At 39.8% G+C, this 22673-nt stretch overlaps 2 protein-coding genes across 2 annotated transcripts in view; one reads left to right on the plus strand and one right to left on the minus strand.

Moving 5' to 3' along the window:
* mtus2b (microtubule associated tumor suppressor candidate 2b) overlaps positions 1–22673 on the minus strand; it is a 195850-nt gene that overhangs the window by 87401 nt on the left and 85776 nt on the right. The window lies entirely within an intron of this gene.
* Positions 228–22504, plus strand: cog6 (component of oligomeric golgi complex 6). The gene is made up of 19 exons (XM_069707362.1): positions 228–491; positions 629–772; positions 1290–1361; positions 1599–1657; positions 8789–8900; positions 9875–9957; positions 10204–10274; positions 11056–11149; positions 12416–12544; positions 15116–15207; positions 15594–15658; positions 15775–15866; positions 16206–16323; positions 17163–17294; positions 17496–17663; positions 18128–18235; positions 19949–20002; positions 20095–20174; positions 21934–22504. The coding sequence occupies exons 1-19, from the start codon at positions 243–245 to the stop codon at positions 22079–22081; spliced, it is 2070 nt and encodes a 689-aa protein (XP_069563463.1). The 5' UTR covers positions 228–242; the 3' UTR covers positions 22082–22504.

A 22673-nucleotide genomic window follows, 5' to 3' on the forward strand; every position in this document is an offset into this window, starting at 1 on the left:
TTTCTTTAAAAGTTAATTATTATTAATATTTATAAATATCGACCCGATTAAGTGGAAATGGGACATGTGCACCGACTGCTCTCCATTGTGAAGCATATAACCTGTAAATTCATGAATATCTTTAAGGACGTATGTTATTCATCACTTGCAATAATTTGGAGGAATACATAATGCCATAATACCTCCAAAAAAAAGTGTAACTTACTTGAACAGAAACAAATAACCACGAAGCGGAACGTTGTATGATTTCCCTCCAGGAATCGAGACGCCGACCGGAAGTTAATTTCAAACGGACCAAAACATTTCTCCAAAAGTTGACGTGGACGTCTTTTTTTTCTTTTTCTTTTTTTTGCACAATGGCTGATACTAAAGTAGAAATTTCAACTGACAGCTCCACCGCTATCCAGAATTCAAATGCGCTTTCTCAGCCCAATAACCCACTGTCAAGGAAGCTCAATAAAATATTGGAGACGAGACTTGACAACGACAAGGTACGTTGGGAGAGTTAGCTTCTTGCTAGCCGGCTGCTAACAGAGTCAAAACCGAGACATTTCGACAATGTTTGACGCGCAAGAGGACATCCTCTCGGTGATACTGTACTTGTATAACATCCTTCCCTCGCTTGCAGGAGATGCTGGAGGCTCTGAAGGCGCTGTCCGTGTTCTTCACGGAGAACAGTTTGCGCACCAGGAGAAATCTTCGTGGGGACATCGAGAGACGAAGTCTGGCGATCAACGAGGAGTTCGCACGAATATTTAAAGACGTGAAAGAGGTAACAGAAAGGACATTGCTGTTCATTACTGTTGAACGACACACAGACCTGCCTCGGTTTAGCAAGGCGCTGCATTTGTGCAGTGATTCTTGTTTGCAGGGATTTTTTTTTTTTCCACAGCATATAAGCCACTTGCTGTGCAGACAGAACATTTACATTTTTTTTTTTTTTTTAATGTAAAATGTACATAAAAAGGCCGTTTCTTTGTCAACTAATTTTCAGTGAGTGCATTTTACAGTTCACAGAGTGACATGTGGTTTTAAGTTCAAGTGGGTTTGTAAGCTTTCGTCAGTATATATATATATTTGACATGTTAGTGGTCTACTAACATGTACTTTGTCTCCACAAATCCAAATTCGTGAAGCTGTTGTCGCACTGGATGTAATTAATTACTTTGAAAGGTTACGACACATCACGCCTCCCACGCGGCAGCCTGTCACACCTCTCGTTCTTGAGTTTGTATTCGTGAAAATGAATGAGTGTCTCAGTTCTGTTGTAACTGCGATTTGTCACACAGGAGCTTGAAAATGTTCATGAAGATGTCCAGGACATGAGCACATGTTGTGAAGAAATGACCAATAGATTAAAGGTATGGCAATCAGCTCCACATGATGTTTGAGAATTCTTCTGTCTGTGTAATGATTTATTTGAGCTAAACAAGAGTATTCAGTCACGGGTAATATATTCACGTAAGCTTGCTATTAGTCTGGTGTGGGTCAAGGCTAACTCAGTTTATCACTTTAAGTGATTAATTGAGTTTCTTTTGAGAATATGTTAACGGGATAACAAACCGTCTTTTATAAATATGGCAATTTTTCTTCCGCAGGCTGCAAAAGAACAAACTCAAGACCTCATTGTCAAAACCAACAAGCTGCAGGGAGAAAAGTAAGTTTATTCTAAAGAGATCTTCGGATGTGTGTGAATGTTAACCATGTAACTTGAATTATACAAATACATTTGAACTAAAACAGACACAAGGAATCAGTAAATCCAGTTGATTTTGCAGTCGTATGCCTACAGATTATACTAACCGTCTGACCGTATGCAATCTATCAGTCTGGAGTTAATTCAGCCCGACTGCAACATGTGAGGCTGTAGTTTGGTATTTTTTGTATCGGGATGCGGTATTTAAGATACATTACAAACAAAACAATAAAAGTTGTAATTATATTTTCTCCATTTACATGGAGGACAAAATGTTAGGTGTTGCTTCTGGTATTATGCCTTCAAGTTCATAACACTTAATACATGTACTACAGGTACTCAAGTCGTGAGGATTTTACTATGCTAAGCGCCCTGAGATTGAGATAACTTTTGCTTTGGTTTGGTGCTATCTGAATTAAATTAAATTGAATTGAATTGAATGGATATTTAATATACAGCCGCAAACTGTACTGTATAATTTAATGAACATCCACCTTTTATGGTACCTATTTATGGTACTGTTTATTGTAGGGCTGTTGCAATGGATCCCAATGAACAAATGTTGTACTGAACATTGCTCGCTCACGTGAAGTATTGGGGTGGGAATTATTCATGATGTAATTATAACTGCATTCTCACTAAAATATAAAATAAGACCATATTACATAGGCTGTAAACTTTTAAACTCTCATTTCACTTTTCATGCAAAGAGTTTATGGAGATAGTATGGCAAAATTACTTATAAACTATCTGCAGAAATGTAGTAATAATAAATAATCATTTATTTCTTCCCTCATCGTTCTGAAGCTTACTCATTTTGGAAGCCTGTCTGTCACTGACATAAGTGTCATTTTTATCCGTTCAAAGCTAGATACCATTATTTCACTCTTACTGGTTTCTTAATTCAACAAAAATGACCCAGGCATCACATATTCCACTTTGCAAGTGATACGCTTTAATTGCACACTTGTTGTTTTGAAACACAGACCTAGCTGAATATATTACTGTAGCGCGTCCTTGCATTTCAGGATTTATCAAAGGGGATTTCCCCTTTTAATTCAAACGAGTTCAATAAGTAACAATGGTATATTGATCATTTAAAATATTTCTTACAAATAGAAATGACCCTTCAAGTTAAAACACTAATATGCTGAAGACTGTATTTCTAGTCCATGAAAATTAGAAAGATTTAGTTCAGGCCTGAAGGAGCTGGCAAGCACATCTTTATTTTTGATGAGGAGGGATGAATGATTCATGAGGATGATTAATATTTTGTCTGCAGTTGTCTATTTGCTATTTGCATGAGGAAGGCAGCAATCAAGGAAGAACTTTATTTGTTTTATTCGTGTTGTCCTGTGATGTTCGGCCTTGAAATATACAGTACATCAAAGCGATTCCTGTTTACACTGCACTATTCCCTGATCTTATTGAAGCCAGACTATTACAGCTGGAGAGCAGCTCATCAGTGTGTTCTTGTATTTGAGTGTGTGTGTATTGAGATTTGCTGACAACACATATTAAGAGCTATTAGATATGCAGATCCAATATGCACAACTCACCGTGACATCGAGTCAAAGTGTAGACAGACAATGTATCTTGGGCACTCACCCATCCACAACTACTTGAATAATGATGAACATTTTTTTGGTTGAAAGCCTTCCCATAAAATGTATTAAGGTGTCATTAATCTGTAAATTTGTCCCAAAGTGTTGGCAGCGATATGAAAATAAAACACCCGCTCTTGTTCGCTGGTAGCGGTGGGGTGGGGCTCATTAGTATTTGTGGCAGATGTGACCTCAGCGACCTTGTAGGTTGACATGGAGGCAGGAGCATGGGTGGAGATAATGTAGATTTCTGGCAAAAGACACCGCTGACAGCTGTGATGTACTGCGGCAATTCCATGCTCCGCTGGCAAAGCTACAGGACCTCCTTGACAAAAAAAAAAAAAAAAAAAAAAAAAGGGGGGGGGGGGTGGGGGGTATTGAAGAGGAAGGAGATGAGTTCTGAATCTGAGAGTGGTGAAAGCCACCAGTGGGGATAAAGCCACCAGTGAGCACGTGCAGGCAATGAATTAAAACAATGTATGCCATCGTGCAGAGGTTCTTGTTGAAGGTAAGCGGTCAGAGGTCTTACACCAACGCCCTTCTCAGTGGCCCCTCGCCTCGTCTTTTTCTATGCATAGCGGGGCCCGTCGGGACCTGCTGTCCGTCTGTGTGACATTTTCATTCGCAGATCCACAATGACCACACAGTCAGATCGGATAGTGAGTGCAAGCTGGGCTTTGACCTTGTCTGTGGGAAATGTGTCTCAGAAGAGCGGCCACGGAAAGTGTGCAATCAAGCTGTCCTCCCTCAGCCACCCACCAGTCAGTCCACTGCAACGCTCCAGTCTTGTTGGTCAGACCTATTTCAGGGCACACGAGCCTCTGCAGTCCCAAGCCACTGTCTTTTTTTTGTTTCTTTTTTTGTTTTTTTATGTTTTTGTCCTGTTGACACTTTATATAGCCGTGGTACCTGTACAACATAATCTCACATGTTGTAGGACAGCTCTGCTGAGAGAGCACAGTTGTTTTCAAAGCTTTGCAGATGCTCCTGATTTGTATTTACCTGGCAGAGGAGGTCTGTCTTCAACTGTTTGCTTTCTTATCTGCCAGTGCCGCTGTGTCATTTGTCAGCTCTAATGAAACGGAAAGTAGCAGCAGATTACTTACAGTGTGGGTAGAAGAGTTGTGCCACTGTGTGCAGACGACCTGTGTTTGTTCGCTGGCTTTCAGACACGCCGCTCTTTTGTTTTGGGCTCGCCCTGCGCAAGGATGCTGTCAGCAAGAGCACCGGGTCGGTATTGGGTGTTGTTCCATAATGAAATCTAATGCTATACCTACCTGTCCTGCTCTGTTATTTTCGCATTAGCATGACATATCACGTTGAACAAGTTGAGACATGTCACAAAGGGATGTTTCTGTTGACAGTGTGACCTCATGAGCACCCTGAGCTGAAGGGGATGGACTGTTGGATTAGTTCTCCAGCTATTACTGAACCACTCATGCAGCTGCAGTAGGTCTACTTGGCTACATGCCAAAGTGTAGATACATTTACTAACCACAGCTAAGTTTTACCTGCATTTTTGGGAGCTACTCATTTCCCCCAGTGATACCAAGCATTTTGTACTCGGTATTCTGTGTAGGTCATTAATAAACCAAGAGTGCTGAAACTCTTGAGAGAACAATCAGGGACATCAGAGTGTAAATGACATCCTGTGTGAAATTATTTCTAAGGCCTTATTAAGGCTCATCTTGCTACTAATGAGGATATGGCTATGAGTATGCCTTTGTGTTGCCTGATGTTGCACGCTGTGATTATTGGTGCGTAGCTAACAGCTTTGTGAACGGCACATTTCCATGCAATTCTTTGAAATGGTCCCTGATAGCTTCTAATGGGTAATCGACCCGCATGATATGATTGGACATTTGCTTGTTAGAGAGCTCTCTTGGTCACCATTCGTTTTGTATGCTTAACAGTCAGTTTTCATAAAAACGTCCCTTTAAATCTTTTCATAGGAATCAAATGTTGAAGTTACTCTTTATAAAAGCTAGAGAGGTTGGTAAATCTTTCATTGTGATCATGCTCTGAGTTATAAACTTGGCGCTGCATCATCAGCTTGGCTCTGAGGTAATTAAGTGGGATCTGGTAATTTCACTGTTTCAGTTTGACAGAGCTGTTTATGAGCTTCTGCTGTGTTACAAACGATTTCTGTGCTTGAACAGAAAAAAATCAACTGGCCTAGTTGGGAAACTCTGAGCGCACACAAACAGACACACACAAAGAGACAGACACACTATGACTTTTTTTTTTTTTTTTTTAATCCTATGTATAACCTGCATCTAATTTAATTTCACTCTTCTTTTTACAACCTTGACTTCATTTTCCTCTGACTTACCATCACCAGCCCATAGTCTCAACATATTAGACTTTGCAGTGTGACGTTGCCGACTCACTCAAGTATGTTACCGCTTTGTGGTATTCAGTGATTGCCGTCTGGAGAAAAATGTGTCGTGTCTTGACAGCACTGTAAAAAATGATCCCGCTGCTCCACTGTTTCTTTGCTCTCGCTTGTTCTGGTAGCGAGCTCCCACAATCCCCCCTGGCCTCTCCTTGTACACGCGTGTGCAGCCTGTCTCTTTGTTTTGATTTACATCCTAGAGGAACAAGTCTGTCACTCTTGGCCTGGATGTGGGAACTTGTGGGCATTTGTTTTCTTCTAGGGGTGAATTTGTTGTGAGTTTGACATGCGAGCAAGGTTTTTCTATATTGTTGCTCCCAAGTATAGAAAGTTCGACATGTCCATACATAGAAAATAAATCAGGGATGGGGAACCCCTGGGAAAAAGGGCTGCATTTAAATGAAACTGTTCGGTCATACCAGTGTACTTTACATGGGACGTTGAGTAAAACAACACTGTTTTCTCGATGTTGTGCAATTCCTTTTCTTTTCTCCTCCTGTGATGATAAGACCTCAGGATCCTATAATGGTAGACCTTCTACACTGTACCATAGAACAGATGATTTAATTAGGTGTTTGTATATGCTTGCTGCACACATTTACATATTTGTGATCAAATTTCTTGAAGCAGGTATAGTTCAGATTAATATTCCTCATGTGTTGCTTGAGGACAAGCATATTCACATGGAAGTAATTTGTCTAATTTATGCGTCACTTGGCTTAATTGATGACCTCATTAGCATAGCTTGTTGTTTCTTATATATCATTGCAATTGTGGTGAGATATAAAGTGTTTGAGTGCCTCTTGTTTGAATTTTTCATCTCCTACTACCATGATGTGTTTTCTCTTCCTCCAATCAATCCTCATTCATTTTCCTCCCCTTTTTCATTAGTTTTGTCTTTTTTTTGCTGGTTACTCTGCAGCGGTAACTATAGATCAAACTGTTTCTTGAGACAACTTACTAAGGCTGTGGGTCAAGAAATACATGGGCTTCTTTTTAATGTCTGAACTCCCAACCCAAATACCAGTACATGACCTTATCACCTGCTTCCACCATATCAGTCCGGCCAATCCCAATTAAGATCAACATTACACCATAGAGTTCCCAAATCTAAGAAACAGAACAATCACTAAATAAATCCCCACTGAATTAAATGTCATCTGACAATACTGTATCGATTCTCACAAACTTTATTGATTTATATTTAGTAGTTTACATGCAGTGACAGTGGTTCAGTTTGTCTTGTGTTTAAACCGTCGGCCGCTAGATAACCGTGCTGTAATCCATCTTCACCTATTTGACTTTTCCACTCCAACGTAACGACGTAAACTGAGACAGGAAGTAGTTTACGCTGGCCTGTCACAATTATATAAGTTATAGATCAGACTGGTGTTTAATCATCCAGGGCGGGCTCTCATCACCTCGCCTCTTTTGGTGGGAAAACATTGCGTTGCATTGACAGCAACAGAGAATCAGAGGAAACTGAAACTTGTATCCAAACTTCGTCGTTTCATCTATAGCCCGATGGCAATTATTTGAGCTAGTTTGAAACATTTTGCACGCTCGTTAGAATCCTTTCCATGAAAATCACAGAAACGTCAGATTTCCATCACTGTTTCCACACTTTTCACGTTTGACTGGGGCTCCTTTAATGACATCCTGTGGTTGTATCCACTTCTTCTTCTGCAGTTTAAAGGCAGATTAATAGTCAAACACCACTTGGAGGATTTGCAGCAAATATATGATGGTCAAAATAAATGAAATAGAAAAATGATCATTAACTAAAATGTCTATATTGTGATAGCATTAACTATAGCAGGAAATATTATATTCTATGACAGTTTTCCTAAAATTGAATTAAAAAGAAATCATAATGTATTGCCGACCTTCCTATATTACAACATATTAAATTGTAACCCCTGTATTATGATGCGTATATCGTGTTGCCAGATTAATCAATACACAACCCTCAAAGTTACATATATTTATACCAGACTAAGCAACTGCCTTTGTTAATCCCGCAGTGAAAGCTTGGAACTCAAAAGGCCTTTTCAAATCAAGGCAGTTGTCCTGTGTCTCTGCAAACTTACAATGTTTATGATGTAGCGAAATAGCTGAAATGAAGTCGCCTCTTAACCCAGCCCATCTGTCCATCTGTCATCTTTCTGTGCTGCATCAAAATTTCAACACACAAAAGTCAAAGAAGCCTTGAGTTCCTGTGTGAGGCTCGCAGAAAAACTCAATCATACATTCCTGTCACAGTTTTACAACCCTTTACTTTCAGCTGGCTGAGCACTGGTAATAGCCATGCGAGAGACAATAGTCAGATAATGTTGGGTCCCTCTGCTCCACCAAAATAACCTGCTGATTTACTGACCTCGTCTTTCCTTAAAGAGTGAGAGAAAATAGACGAGGTGGTTTGGATGGAACGACGGGGACAGGGCGAGAACTCGCTGTTGTTGTGCTATCCTGTGACAGAGTTCCCTGTTCGACTGGGGCAGTTACCATGGTCACTATTGTGTTGTTGAGACACTTATAGTGACACTGATAGCGATCGCTATGCTTTTATTCATAGTGACAAAACCTGGCCAGTATCCGGCTCTGGGTTATCTTTGTCTCTCTGGTCTTCCTCTGATATTTATTTTCTGTCTGCTGCACATGATATGTTTGCTCTGTGTTCGACCCTGTCCCACTCTCAGTTCACTATGGGCAACGTATGCCTGTGAGGAGTGTGATTGCCATCTGGTGTAGGACTTTGAACATTACAACATGTTGACAGCATGCACTGTTTAAAAAATTAAATACATTAAAGCATATAATGTCCCAGTTTTCCGCACTTTTTATTTCAAGACGAGCAAATGCTCAACAGAACAAAGACTAGATGACAAAGCAGTATGAGGAGAAAATACTTCTCATGGAAACATATTACAGTGCAAGAATGGCAAGTGAAGGAAATTACAACATTTATCTCAACAGAACAAAAACTAGATGACAAAGCAGTATGAGGAGAAAATACTTTTCATGGAAACATATTACAGTGCAAGAATGGCAAGTGAAGGAAATTACAACATGTATCTCTTCCCCCCCCCCCAGTCAACGCCTGGAGGTGAGAGCTCAGGTTGCTCAGGCTTTCCTTGCCAAGTTCCAGCTATCTAATGAGGAGAAGGCCACACTGCGAGGGGCTCGGGATGCACCCATTACTGAGGTAATCTCACTTGACTTAAATCATATGAAGAGTCTTCACACTGGCACCAACAGAATGGGAGGATTCAGTTTCGGTTGCAGCTTATTGCTTGGCTGATCTGTAGCTCTCATTTACCACCGCTGATCACCTTTTCACCGGAGGCTCCGTCACCCACATCCTCTGGTTGAGGTGTGATCTCTCATCTATGCTGCAGCAACATTTAATGTGTAGTAAGGATGTCGATTTTATTAACCAAAAGTTTGAAGTCACTTGAAGTAAATGTTTTACACCATCTTAACTGCTAAAATATACATCAATGATCTTAATATTTTTGTAGGGTTATGTTGAGCAAATGACACAGCACAACTGTTTAAAAAAGGCTGTCCTCTATCATGCCTAACCCTGTCACAATTATTACAGAGTTGCCTAATTTCATCTTTTTAAGCTGACAACAATCATTTTGCATAATTTTTGGAATCATGTCCATTAACTAACTATTAAACTAACAGAAATGTCATATTTCCATCTGTTTCCAAATTGGTTTCCAGAGTTAGATTTTATATTAGCACTGTTTTAATGACGTCATCTAGTTACATCCACTTCTTCTGCTATGATTTCTTGACAAATGAGTGGGGGGTTAGGAGTATCAGCTGTTTATCTGAAAGCGTTTAACTTTTATTATTTGACCAACCGCATATCTACAGCTATTGATATTACCATCATGGATTTAGTTGCAAAGGCCAGAGCCACTAAATGGCTGTTCCTCCTCATAAGGTGTCTGTATTATTAAAGTATGATTAGGCACATACTATAATAATGGCAATAAATGAACTGGAAAAGACATTAAATAGAAATTGCAATTATTTGTATGACAATTAGTCACCAACTAAAATTCTCTGATTGTAACAGACCTCCTAAAAAAATGTAAATTAGTTTTGCAGTTGTGCGACCTATTATGCTCATAATGCATTCATATGTGTTATTAAATTCCCCAGGATTTCTTCAAAGCTCTCAGCCGGGTGAAGCACATCCATGAGGATGTGAAAATCCTCTTGCGAACCAACCAGCAAACCGCAGGGTAAGGTGCACATCTAAATGCATATTTTTACTCTGTGCTCCACTTCCAAGTGCGCTTTGCACAGATTTTACTCTCCATGTTACATTTATGGCATTTGTTATGAGTCCAAAAGGTGGAAGAGACAAGTGGAAAAAAACAAAAACCAACATCCAGGGTTTGGTATTCACGTCACTGTCACTGGATTTGACACTATGCTGCAGGTCATGAGTATGTAATTTGTGGTCCTGGCTCGTGCGCTTGTTCTAGGTTAGAGATCATGGAGCAGATGGCGGTGTTACAGGAGACATCGTATGAGCAGCTCTACCGCTGGGCTCAGAGTGAGTATGGTGCACAGCATTACGATCACGAGCGCACTGAGCACTCACCATTGCCATCTTTGTACAAGACAAGTGCATATTGTTCAAATGAATCACGTGTCCCTTATTAAAGGGCTCTGTCTGTTTGTTGGTTTTCATCAGTGATGTTTGAGTCGATTTACTTTTCTATTCACTTCCAAAACTTTGTTCTTTCCGGGGAGAGTTTATAGGACACATTCGAGGGCACGTGTGAGTCATGTCCTTTGACTGTCTCTGCCAAAAGAAAGCCAGAAAACAAAATTCTCCAAAGCCTAGCTGTGTGTTTTGTTATTGAAATCAAAATGGAAACTATTTAGATAACAAAACCTCATATGTATACAATAACAAAATATAGAGGATTTACTACATTACAAGTTGCTAGATTTTGCTGTGGTTTGGATTGGCCAAAAGACCAAATGTCAGGGGAACAACATTTTTACTTAAGTTTTACTGCACAATTTAAATAAAGACATTTATTTTCAGCATTAGGTAAATTCAACAATAGTGGCGCGTCACCACTGTCTGGAAGATCGGCCCACTGTGCATCGGTTGCTTGTATTGAATGAAGCATAAGCAAACCCGGTGACTTCTTGATAAAAGTTCATCGGAAAATATGATTGACAATGTTCTTCATTCTGTGATTTGCTTGACACCAACAGAGTTGCAGTGGTCTGTAACATTAAGCGACAATGAGTGGAGCATAACACAAGCATTGTCATTACAAAGAGGCATTTCTTGACCTGCTTTCCTTCTTTCCACATAGATGAATGCCGAGGACTGACCCAGGAGACATGTGATATCAGCCCTGTATTGACTCAAGCTATGGAAGCCTTACAGGACCGCCCTGTCCTTTACAAGTAAACACATACATTCACATACTGTGTAATCTGTCCCTTTCTCCGTACGCCAGCTTGTGTGTTGTGGTAAATGTTTTTTAATATCCAGAACCAAAGTTCAATGCAGCTGAGATATTTGTTGGAATTTAATAGTAATAATAGAGAACCAGACCCTAAAATGTCTTGAGCCACTTGGTTAGTACATCTTTGCCAAATAGCTACAAACATGTATTAATGGCGCAGATGCGTTATATATTCGAACTTAAGTTGTAGCAATTCCCGATAACTGTGAGGCTCTGCGTCTCATTCTTCTACTGTCTGCTTTGGGCAGTCACAAGTGAAAAGTGAGAGCTCAGGGCATTAATGTCACTGTGTTCTTGGAAAGAGAAAGAAAGAGGTTATTGGTTATAAAACAACAGAGTAAACAGCCTGAAGCAACAGAAAATGTCACCACCATGCAGCCAGTAGGAGAGGAAAGAACAGAAAAATACAACATTGTCAGCTTTGTGACAAACTGTGTCTACATGATTTTGGATAAACGCTGTTAGTAGCACACATTTTAAGTATATTTTGCATGAATTAATCCAAATATATTCATTCTTAAATTAATTCAATCATTCGATTGAATTCCTTTATTTTGTATTAGTTTATCATTAATATTGTGCATCAAAACCTGCATAAGTATTTTCAAGAATGCAGTCTTCTCGTTCTCTTTCTCTGCTGCATGTAATTCTGCATGGAGTCTACTTTTTGGAAATCATCTCCCACACGGTCATATTACTGATGTAAACCTTCTCAAATTAAAGCTGAGACTTTGCACTTTAACGTATTATTGATTATTGTCCAGATCCTTGTGGGTTGGACTCAATAACAATCACTGACTGAAACTGGGGATACATGGGAAATTAATAAATGAAAGTTTTACATGTGAAGATGTTTTCAAGGCAAACGCTCCTTCTGTCTGTCCTGTTTTCTTGGAAACGCACCTGTCTTTGCCCACAAAGTCCAAGGTCATGCTCTGGCTGGCTGTGTTGAGGCTCGGAGAGTGGATACCAGCATTCTTGGAATCTGAATTCAGCACTATCTTCTGTTTAGTCTGTCCGTGAGCCTGCCACCGCTGAGTCGTCAGAACAACCACAGACTCTTTCCTTTTGGAAAAAGCTGCCTTCATTGTTGATCTTAGCAACTGACCACAACACACTGTCTACACAACAACACTGTGGCCTTTGTCTTTTCACATGAAGTTTGGGTGTTGAATGGTGCCTTCGTTGTCTTTTGTCTGGTCAGGTACACTCTGGATGAGTTTGGGACTGCACGCAGGTGTGCCGTGGTACGAGGCTTCATCGACGCCCTCACCCGCGGTGGGCCAGGAGGAACTCCCCGCCCCATAGAGATGCATTCCCATGACCCGATGAGGTACATCTCCAATCCCATTGTAATTTAATGCTTCCATTCTCGAGGAGATGAATGTTTACTTTTTGGGATCTTAAAGGAAACTAGTTCTGATGAAAATTCAACTTCTTTTATGTTTCAGCAAGTTTGAAGATATGCTTCGTTCAATTAATTGATTTCTATAAAATAAAAGGGCATCTCCCCTTACATGTTTATACACCTCCAAAGATTAGTGGCTGTGGACCTTAAACACACGTTGTAATTTATGTAATTATGGAGTCACTGATTTAACCTTTAATAATGAAAAGTAGATTATATCAAATCTTCCAACTGTTTCCTGTTTACATGTGCCCATAACCTGGGGAATACAAATATACCATACACTGTAAAGGGTAAAGGCTTTTCATATTTGGTAGGACCAACCTTTGTCTTAAAAACAGCTCACATCCTCCTATAGGTACACTTGCCCACAGTTTTTCAGGGTACTTGGCAGGTAAGTTGTTTGGAGCATCTTGGAGAACTCCGTTTCCGTTCTTCTGTGGATTTGTTTCTGTCTGAGTGTCTGACGTAATGATGATGATGATGATGAGATCAGGGCTCCGTAGGGACCAAAAGATCTGTTGCAAGACTCCTGGTTCTACTTGTTACTAAAGAAAGTGTTTTACCATTCTGCCTCTATGATTGGGATTGTTGTTGGGCTGCAGAATGAATTGGGGACCAGAATTATACCTCCCTGATGGTATGCATGATGGATAAGAATCAAAAAAATGATCTCGTGCTAACAAAGCCTTTTCACAATATGATATATTTTGTGTTTTAAAAAGTGCCCAACTGTTTTGCAATTATTTGAATTTTGCGGCTTCTTGGGAATATATTTCTTAGTTTTCTAAGACTAAAGAATTCAGCAGAATGTGTCTGTGTAATTTGACGTGATATTGCAATGATATTGCAGGAAATACTGTGCAGTTCCTCAAAAACACCACTATGCCTTTAAGTACTCTGAATTATATATCTATATAATAGTATATGTAATTATACCTGAAATATAAATCAGTCAGATGTGTAGTACCTTACTCTCCAGAGTTTTTACTTTAAAACCCGGTACAGGAACATGTTGGATATCTCCTGGATCGCAGAGTGTCTCAGTGGGCCTGTTTCCTGTTGTACCACATTCTCTTCCCTCTCCTTTCTGCGACCAGGAGCCAAAGGAGAGATTTTCTCAGAATAACAGCCATCAATTTATAGGAGGCATCAGCAGTTCTGAGAACATCAAGTTCTTTCTCACCTCCCTGTGTCCTCACACGCATATATATATATATATATATATATATATATATATATATATATATATATATATATATATATATATATATATACACACACACACACACACACACACACACACACACACACACACACACACACACACAGTCATGTCCTTCTAGGTTTGTGAGGACACTCATTGACATAATGCATTTCCTGTCCCCTTAAGTATCACAAGGAAGTGCTTCACCCTAACTTAAACCTAATAGCGTTTTTAATTCAAATTGGTCCTCACAACTATAGAAAGACATGTGCACAGACCACGCATGCACACAGAGACTTATGCACGGTAAAGTTTCACCCTGATGTTTTTTCATCCTTATGTAACACCAGAAGTTACGGGGCCTGATTTACTAAGATCTCAAATAAATTGCGTGTTTTTTCCAAAAGTTTGCACATTTATTTTGCACCCGTTTTGCGAATGATTTGGGTCACTGATATCAGCTGAAAATCACTGTATTTAATTTAGGGGTTTGCCTGCGTTAAAGTGATTCCAGCAATGGAAAACAGAGCGACTGGAAAAGGAAATCTGATCCCGTTGAAATTAAGAAATACAAATATAACCAGAACAAAACGCTATATAGGAGATTATAAGCAAGAAAGTCAATACTGTGGGAAAAACAAAAAGGTGAAAAAAAAGGCTTGATAATAAAACGTCGGCAAATAAAAGCGGAGGGCCGGTGGATGAGATCCTCTAACAAACACTGAGCAGCAAGTCCAGCTCTTTCTGTAATGAGCAGGTGAATTAGTTTCATGTATGCCTCGGGAGTGCTCGGGAGCCTTATTCAGTACCTGTGACAGCACACCATCTCCCCTGATGTGCTCACCGGATTAATACGTTCCTTCCAGTCATACTAAAACACACATGCAATCACTTCTCCTATTTCTACTTTCAGGTTTAGTAAATATCGTTGCGGGTGCTAAATTGTTCTATTTGCATTTCCCCTCCCAGTATTTTGCACCTTCATGCAGAAACGCCCAATATTACATATGCATGCAGGCAAACACGCAAAATGGACAACGTGTGTTAAATTGCACAGTTGAAAGACGCAATCCTCACTGCACGTCGTTAGTAGATCTGCTTGGACATTTTTTTTATGGGTGGTGTGGAGTTTGCATGTGATTTTACACACGCAAACCTTTAGTAAATCAGGCCCTTAATGTTTGTGCTTGAGGGGAGTAAAACACTGAACCGTGCCTGTGATCCCAGCATGGGAACATTAGCCCTCGGCTTCACCCCTATAGTAAAATACTATTTTGTCACCATTCCAGGTACGTTGGGGACATGCTGGCCTGGCTGCACCAAGCCACCGCCTCAGAGAAGGAGCATCTAGAGGCTCTGCTGAAACAAGTCACTCGGCAAGGTATGGTAATTCACACAGTGTGCAGTTGTGCATCATCATCTCGTTCAGTGTTCTAGTTCATTTTCATTATCATCTCACTATGAACATCATGTGAGAGCTGACTTGGAAAAAGCTTTGCATTTTTCAGTAGGTACTTGTATAGTTCTATGGTGCTATCTAATTTATAATGATGGTATTACTGTCACCTACCTCAGACTAACAAGAATGAATTGAGAATGGTGTTTCCTTATGTTCTTGTCAGTGAGCATTGTGCACATCAGTGCTGTAATCATTAGTGTGCTTTTATATATATATAAAATATAATATATATAATATATAAAATGTCCTGAAAATGTGTTCAATCCCAAATAGTCCTGACAATGTTTGTGTGGGTTCTTTTTAATTAGGTGTGGAGGAGAACATGCAGGAGGTGGTTGGACACATCACAGAGGGAGTCTGCAGGCCGCTGAAAGTGGGCAACCACATTAGTTTTAAAAACTATTAAAGATCGATAAATTGTCTGTTCATTACTGTCTTGGCATGTTTTTCTCATGTACTCACTTATTGTGTTACTGATGTGTCCCTCAGGTTCGGATTGAACAGGTTATAGTGGCAGAGCCAGGTGCTGTCCTGCTTTACAAGCTGTCCAACCTGCTGAAGTTCTACCATCACACCATTTGGTATTTCAAACTTTTCTCCAAGGAATAAGTCCACAATGACTTCAAGTTTGAATGTACTGGTTGAAATATCACTGGAACAAAACATACTGTGGTTCTGTTTTTGCATATTTAGGAATTTGCTGTTTTTCTCTGTTATATAAAAGTACAATATAAATACCTTTTATTTCTTGCACTATCTTTAGGTGTCACTTTAATATATTGGATAGTCTTTTTTAGTTGCTAAATTTGGACTTTGTATACATTGTGTGATGGATTGTTAATAAAAAAACAAAAAGCATAGAGAAAAGATAATTGAGCTTGTAATAAGTTGACTGAACTACCTATTTGAACTTCGTCCAGCTCAATCATTGGTACCAGTGTTGCCTCGTTGCTCATCACCATTGAGGAGATGCACATCCTCAGCAAAAAGATGTTCTTCAACAGCCTGAGTCTTCATGCAAGCAGACTTATGGACAAGGTAGGAGGATGATTTTTTTTTTCAACTTGAATAATGCACATTATTTTCTCATGTGAAGATGTGAAAAGCTAAAAACCAGAAAAACAACACCCTCAACAAAGGAAATAGATAAAGGAAGAAGCTTTGTTTTTAAATGGGAACAATTTGCAATGTTCCTTCATAAAATGCTTAAATGACAGCAGTAAAGTTCAATACTGCACTCTTTGGATACACATTGTGTATTTTAGCTCTCCGTCTAAAACCTCAAAAGACAACAAAGCTATTTTTGAAGCACTTACATTTGTAAACAGTTTGTGCTGGCCACAGCATCAAAATGGCACTAGTTGCCAAGAAACTGCAAACTTGTTACCATTTAGTTAGATTCGTATCCAAATATACCTCAGCACGAGCACAAGCTCTTCCACATTACATTCTGGCTGTGTGCTGATCAATAGCAGTTACAAGAATTATCCCTGTAGCTCGGTGTTAATCAAATTGGAGGCCCTCAGGGTTTTGTGTGTCGATTCCAGCTAATGTCAGGAACACTGCCTTCTCATAATTTGCTCTATTAGGTGGGCAAAGGTGGCCATGCTCAGTTCTGCATTGTGTCCAGAGGCCAATGAAATCAAATCCCTCTTCATTACTAAAGCTCTTCTGACTGAGGCTCAGACTAACAGCAGGCGGTAGCTGTATATTTGATTCCTTATGCTGCTTATTAGATCTGTTTGCTTTGATAATGGTATAAGATCACTTGTTTTTGTGAAGGCTATAGCCAACACACAATTACCCTCTGTAAGTGTAACTTTGCTTGTTTGTGCCATCTCCTATATCTTGCCTTATGGCCCCGTCTGCCCGTGCAGGTGGAGCTGCCGCCTGCAGACCTGGGACCCACGGCCTCCCTCACTCAGACTCTCTCCCTCCTCAGGGAGGTGCTGGCCTCCCACGACTCCTCCGTAGTTCCTCTCGATGCACGCCAGGCTGACTTTGCTCAGGTAAACACACATTTTCTTCAATGTGATCAGGATAAGAAAACAGGTGAAATTCAGCTACCTTTATTGTTGTTCTTTGAAAAATACTGTTTCTTTTAAATACAAATGTTTTTTTTTAAATTATTTATTTCTGCATCTGTTCATAGAAACCAAAAAGCCGTTTCACTCCTTCCTTAAGGCTCTGTCTTACTTTGTCTCTCCCAGGTGCTCTCCTGCATCCTGGATCCCCTCCTGCAGTTGTGTACTGTGTCAGCCAGTAACCTCGGCACGGCTGACATGGCTACCTACATGGTCAACTCTCTGTACGTCATGAAGACCACGCTGGCTCTCTTTGAGTTCACTGACAAGAGGCTTGAGATGCTCGAGTTCCAGGTCTGCCTTAATGTTTGACTGAATAAAGCATTCTACTCTTCAGTTTTAGAAACATTTAATTCATCAGGCCATCAATGTAGTAAGACACTACACATTAGTTAGACAAGAGAAAATGAATCATGAAAGACTGATGTTAGAGACTCAGCTTGCAGTTGTCACATTGTCTGTAATGTTCATTAGAAATTGTTAATTATTATTTTATTTTCTATTATAATCCATATAGCCAAATCTTTTATTAAAAAGGTTACATTTGCTGGCTCATAAAGGGGATGCATCATCTATTGTTGTTCATGTTCAAATGCACCATCTATTTATAGCACATCTTTTGTTATTGAGCACTATAAGAGCTCCTGTAAAGGTTTCATTATCAATGGGACAGTGATTCTCCATTAACCACAAGTACCATTGGTTCACAATGCTGGCTTGGACTCAAATTTTAAACCACTCTCTCCCACATTTTTCAGATCGAGGCTCACCTTGACACTCTGATCAACGAGCAGGCATCCTACGTGTTGACTAGAGCTGGACTGAGTTACATCTACAGCTGTGTCCAGCAACACAGCACTGAACAGGTCTCGCATGGAGCACTTAAATACATTTCCACATGCTCATTAAGTTATGGGACGGTGGATTTTTTTTTTTTTTTTTTTTTTTTTTAACATCTCTCCTGTTAGACTCCCTAATGGTCCTCTATTTTCATATTATACAGGCCTTAGCAGCATTGTCTACACGAACTCTCTGTAATTGTAGGTTTTACAATTTACTATTCACTATTGCTATGGTTACCACATGACCAATGTCTTCGTCAGGCCATAATAACATTGTTATCAGACTTTCAGAGAAAAGGCAGGTTGTTTCATTAAAATAAAGGTGTTATTCTGTGCTGATGCCCCACTGCCTTCCCTCCCTCTCTGTAAAACCCTTTGCCACTGGGATGACTGAGACTCATAGTTGTGGTCTAGCATGCAAGTCTTAACTCTGGGTCATGTCAGGACAAACCACACCCTGCTGCTGCTGCTGCCCAACGCAAAGCTTAATCACGAACTGTCAGTCTTCTGCAGACGACTTTTCTCCCCGGGTGGCCTGTCTTGGCTTTTTCTTTTATTGTTTGTCTATTTAAAAGTCTAGTCTAGGCCTTTACACGTGACGGCATCACAGATGTCACAGACTGACGAGGAGTTTATTTTAGATTTTTTTCGGTTACTTTCAGGGGCTGGGATAGGCTCCCCCCGTGACCCTGTTCAGGATAAAGTGGGTATAGATAATGGATGGATGGTTACTTTCACACTATTTTATGTCACGTGTTTCTGTGATTTCATTCAATGAAAAAGTGAGAAACAAGAAAACAATGATTAAAACAATACTGTTCACAGGGCTAGTAGGTAGCAGAGGAGTTGATCGGCTCATAGTATGTTTGTTAATGTGGCCATATTCCCCATAAAACTACTGGAGGTGCTGCACTGTCGCTTTGAACCTTGCACTGGCTTCTATTTGCTGGTTTTAATGTTGGCAATTTAGACGTTCAAGCTCCACATAATGTTACCGTTCTGAATAATCAGTTACAGCTAGTTGCCTTAAATGTACCTGCTGTTGTGTTTACCAAGTCAGACATGTATCAACTCTTATCTAGTTAACATCAGAATGTAGGATGGATATTTGTCCTCAAATCAATATACACGTGTCTAAGTTTAGTTATTATAACAAAAAGGAGTATTATTTTTTGTTAATATATCTCTTTGAATCAATCATTGAATGATAAAACCAGACATCTCCCATTTATTCTTACTGACTTAAATTTAAAATGTTTGCAATTTGTATTATATGAGTTATCTGACATAATTAAACTAAGATTAGCTACAACAACCCAACCGTACATTTAATAAGTAGGCCAGCATGACGTAGTTATAGTTACTGACATAAATCTGCCATTTTATAATAAGGTCAGAGTTTAGATTATAACATCTAGCCTGAATATAAACCATCTTTCTGTTTTCCATTAAGGCTTGGACGAAGACAGCCTTACAAAATGAAAATGTCTTTTTGTTATAAAGTATTTTTGGCCAGAGGTAACATCGTTCATTCAGATACTATTGTGTAACTGCCTTCATCGATTTTTAGCAGCGGCTGGGGGCGATATAGACAAATAGCAAAAAGAAATCTTTTCTTTGCTGCATGCATACATGAGTGAACGAAGGAGTTCAGCCCCTTGACCTTTGTTAGTGATGAGATTCAACACCGTGACCTTGAGTTAGATTGTTAACGGCTGTTTTCACTTCTTGTCCCAGGGTCCCCTGTCCCTCCTCCCCAGCATGGACAGCTCATCTGTGAAAGCAGCAATGGTGAGTTATGCTACGTGTGTTAATAGAGCTAAGTTACCTGCAGATACATGATTAATGATCGCCTGTCGCACCTCTCGCACACAACGCAACAGGTCCAGTTTGATCGGTACTTGTCGTCACCTGACACTCTTTTGATGCCACAGCTCAACTTCCTGCTGAGTGCCGCCATCAAGTGAGTTACTGTCCCGATGTTGATTGAAGTGTTCTCCGTTCACATAAAGAACAGTACACCTATAGTATTCAGGCTTTTAGTGAAATGCTAACTGTTCTCACATGGTAATAACAGGGTGGAGAGCATGACTAGAGGTATTAAAAATAGAAAAGGAGCATCAACATTTAATTGTCTCCTGAATGAAATACAATCATTACTCCAAACAAAACACTTGACTAAATGCACAGCGCGCTTGCATCTGACTTTGCTCAATCCGCATTGAGAGCCCGGTAACCATAACCGTCGCTATTGGTCTTACTGATCAGAAAATGCACATGCTTTTAGCTCAGTTCAGCTGCAACAGCGGAAGGCTTTCTGTGTTGCGTTTACTGGGAAGTGCAGCAGGCTTGAGGAGCACTCTGTACCTCAGGTTAATGTTCTCTATTAATGGACATGGGAGGACTGATGGGGAGGACGCCATTAATTAGCTTCTGGTCCATTTCTCTCTCACACTCGTTCCCTCTTTGTCTTTCTCTCTCCCTCCCGCTATCGCTCACATCTATCTGCTCACCTTAATACACGAAAACACTCGCCCGCACTCTGAAAATACTCCTGGAGCACACAAATAATGGGATTGTGATTTTAGGCTCCCGTCGTTTCACATTTTGTGTTAGTGCACTTGGTGCAGAGTAAGGTGTATTACACGGCACTGTGGTACCATTTTCTCTGCGGACTAATTAAAAATATTGATTCTCAGGAGCTCGAGTTGGATGCAACTAACTGAGGCGCTCCTGTTATGTCGTTGAGCCCACTCTCTGGGCTCTTCAGTCCAGGAGTTGAATCCTTCAATAATGATCCGATTGCGAGAAGTGGTCGCTATCTGTTCTTAAATAAACCCCATGCTGTTGTTGTGTTTGTGTCGCACCAAAACGGTAAAATAATTTTGACTTTAGAACTAAGATGACAGACAAAATCAAAAGGGGAATAATAAGAGATAAAAATGTTCCAAGTAAAATCAATATTTACGTAAACAAGAAAAAAGCATCGCAACTAAAATAAAATGTGATTATTGTCTTGTTTTAATTGACTCTATTAAATATAAAAAAAAAAACAGTGGCAATCAAAATCTACTAGAACCCCAAGTCACATCTTCAAATGTCATGTTCTTTTAAACCTACACTCAAAAACCTGTTTAAGTCATTTTACTGTTGTGTAAGACAAAGCAAAGCAGCAGATTACTGGAACCATTGTATGCATGACTTCACTTAAACATTTGATCTATGACCTAAACAGTTGCAGTACCTAAATAAGCAACAGAAATCTACTTTAAGGCCAAAGATACTATTTTGAATGCATAACTCTAGCATCAGTAAATTTCTTCCAGAAACCTATAAAACTAAATATACTCATAATAATTTCAAAATGCTCTAACTATTAATATAATATAATATAATATAATATAAATAAAAGAATACAAATTGTGTAATTTGTGTTGTTGTGGCATTCGGCTGTTTCTTGTGCCTCAATGCTGTAATATGTATCCATAGATGGCAGTGTGCACCACATACTGTCATTCTGTTTTGATACAGAAGGGGCACAGAGTGGTCACTGAACAACAAAAATCTAAGTGAGGTTGACTTTTTTTTTTTTTCAGCTATTGATCACTGATTACTTACAACATAGCTTTACTTGTCCAATTTAGAAATGTTAAAAGTGGCATTCACCACTAACACTTTGATCAGAAAGCACAAGGAACCAAGAGTTTTATCTCTTTGTGCAGGGAGCAGATCTTCCGTCAGTCGACAGAGCTGGTGTGCAGGGCCTACGGAGAGGTTTACACCGCTCTGACCAGCCCATCTAATGCCTACAGGGACCCAGAAAACCTGGTCCCCAGATCCCCTCAGCAGGTACAGACCTTGCTGTCCTGAGAGACACTTTTGTCCCACCCGGTTGATCTCAGTGACACCAGGCGAGCCCCAGCGGTGGACAGCCTGCAGGTATTTAAAGAGTCATGTAATTTGTACAGTGTAATAACAGTATTGTATATAAAAGTAGTAGTAGGTGGGGTTCTTTCTGGGAAATGTGGGTTGTGGGTCATTGACCTCGGAAAGGAACATGTCTGTAAATAGAGCCTCGTGTGCCAGGAGGAAAGAATATTAAATGTATATAATGCATTTACTTTCACTGCTGCAAGCACTCAATTTCTCTCTCGCTGTAAAGCATATATGTCTCTTTCCTTTCGGTCTGTTTTCACACCGTGTACCCTTCTGTAATCACAGGAAACAAGTCTTTTTTTCTTTTTGTTTAATTGAAAATACTGAACATTATATAAAACAAAAGGAAATCTCGAATTGAAGAGGGTTGTTGTCTTTTTTCACACTTGAAAGCGGTAAGGAAAAGTTCAACAACAATGCCATGGTGGAAACCTCAGAAGCTTCAGTACAGACGTAATGTTTATTTGGATCTCAACTGTTGTGAGTAGTCGGGATGAAATGGAAAAACTTACCATCCTAGTTGGCT

Source organism: Brachyistius frenatus, unplaced genomic scaffold (assembly GCF_029030835.1).
Source record: "Brachyistius frenatus isolate BFR_SWC_R1_liver_20210118 unplaced genomic scaffold, ASM2903083v1 Contig_68, whole genome shotgun sequence".
Classification (NCBI taxonomy): Eukaryota; Metazoa; Chordata; class Actinopteri; family Embiotocidae; genus Brachyistius; species Brachyistius frenatus.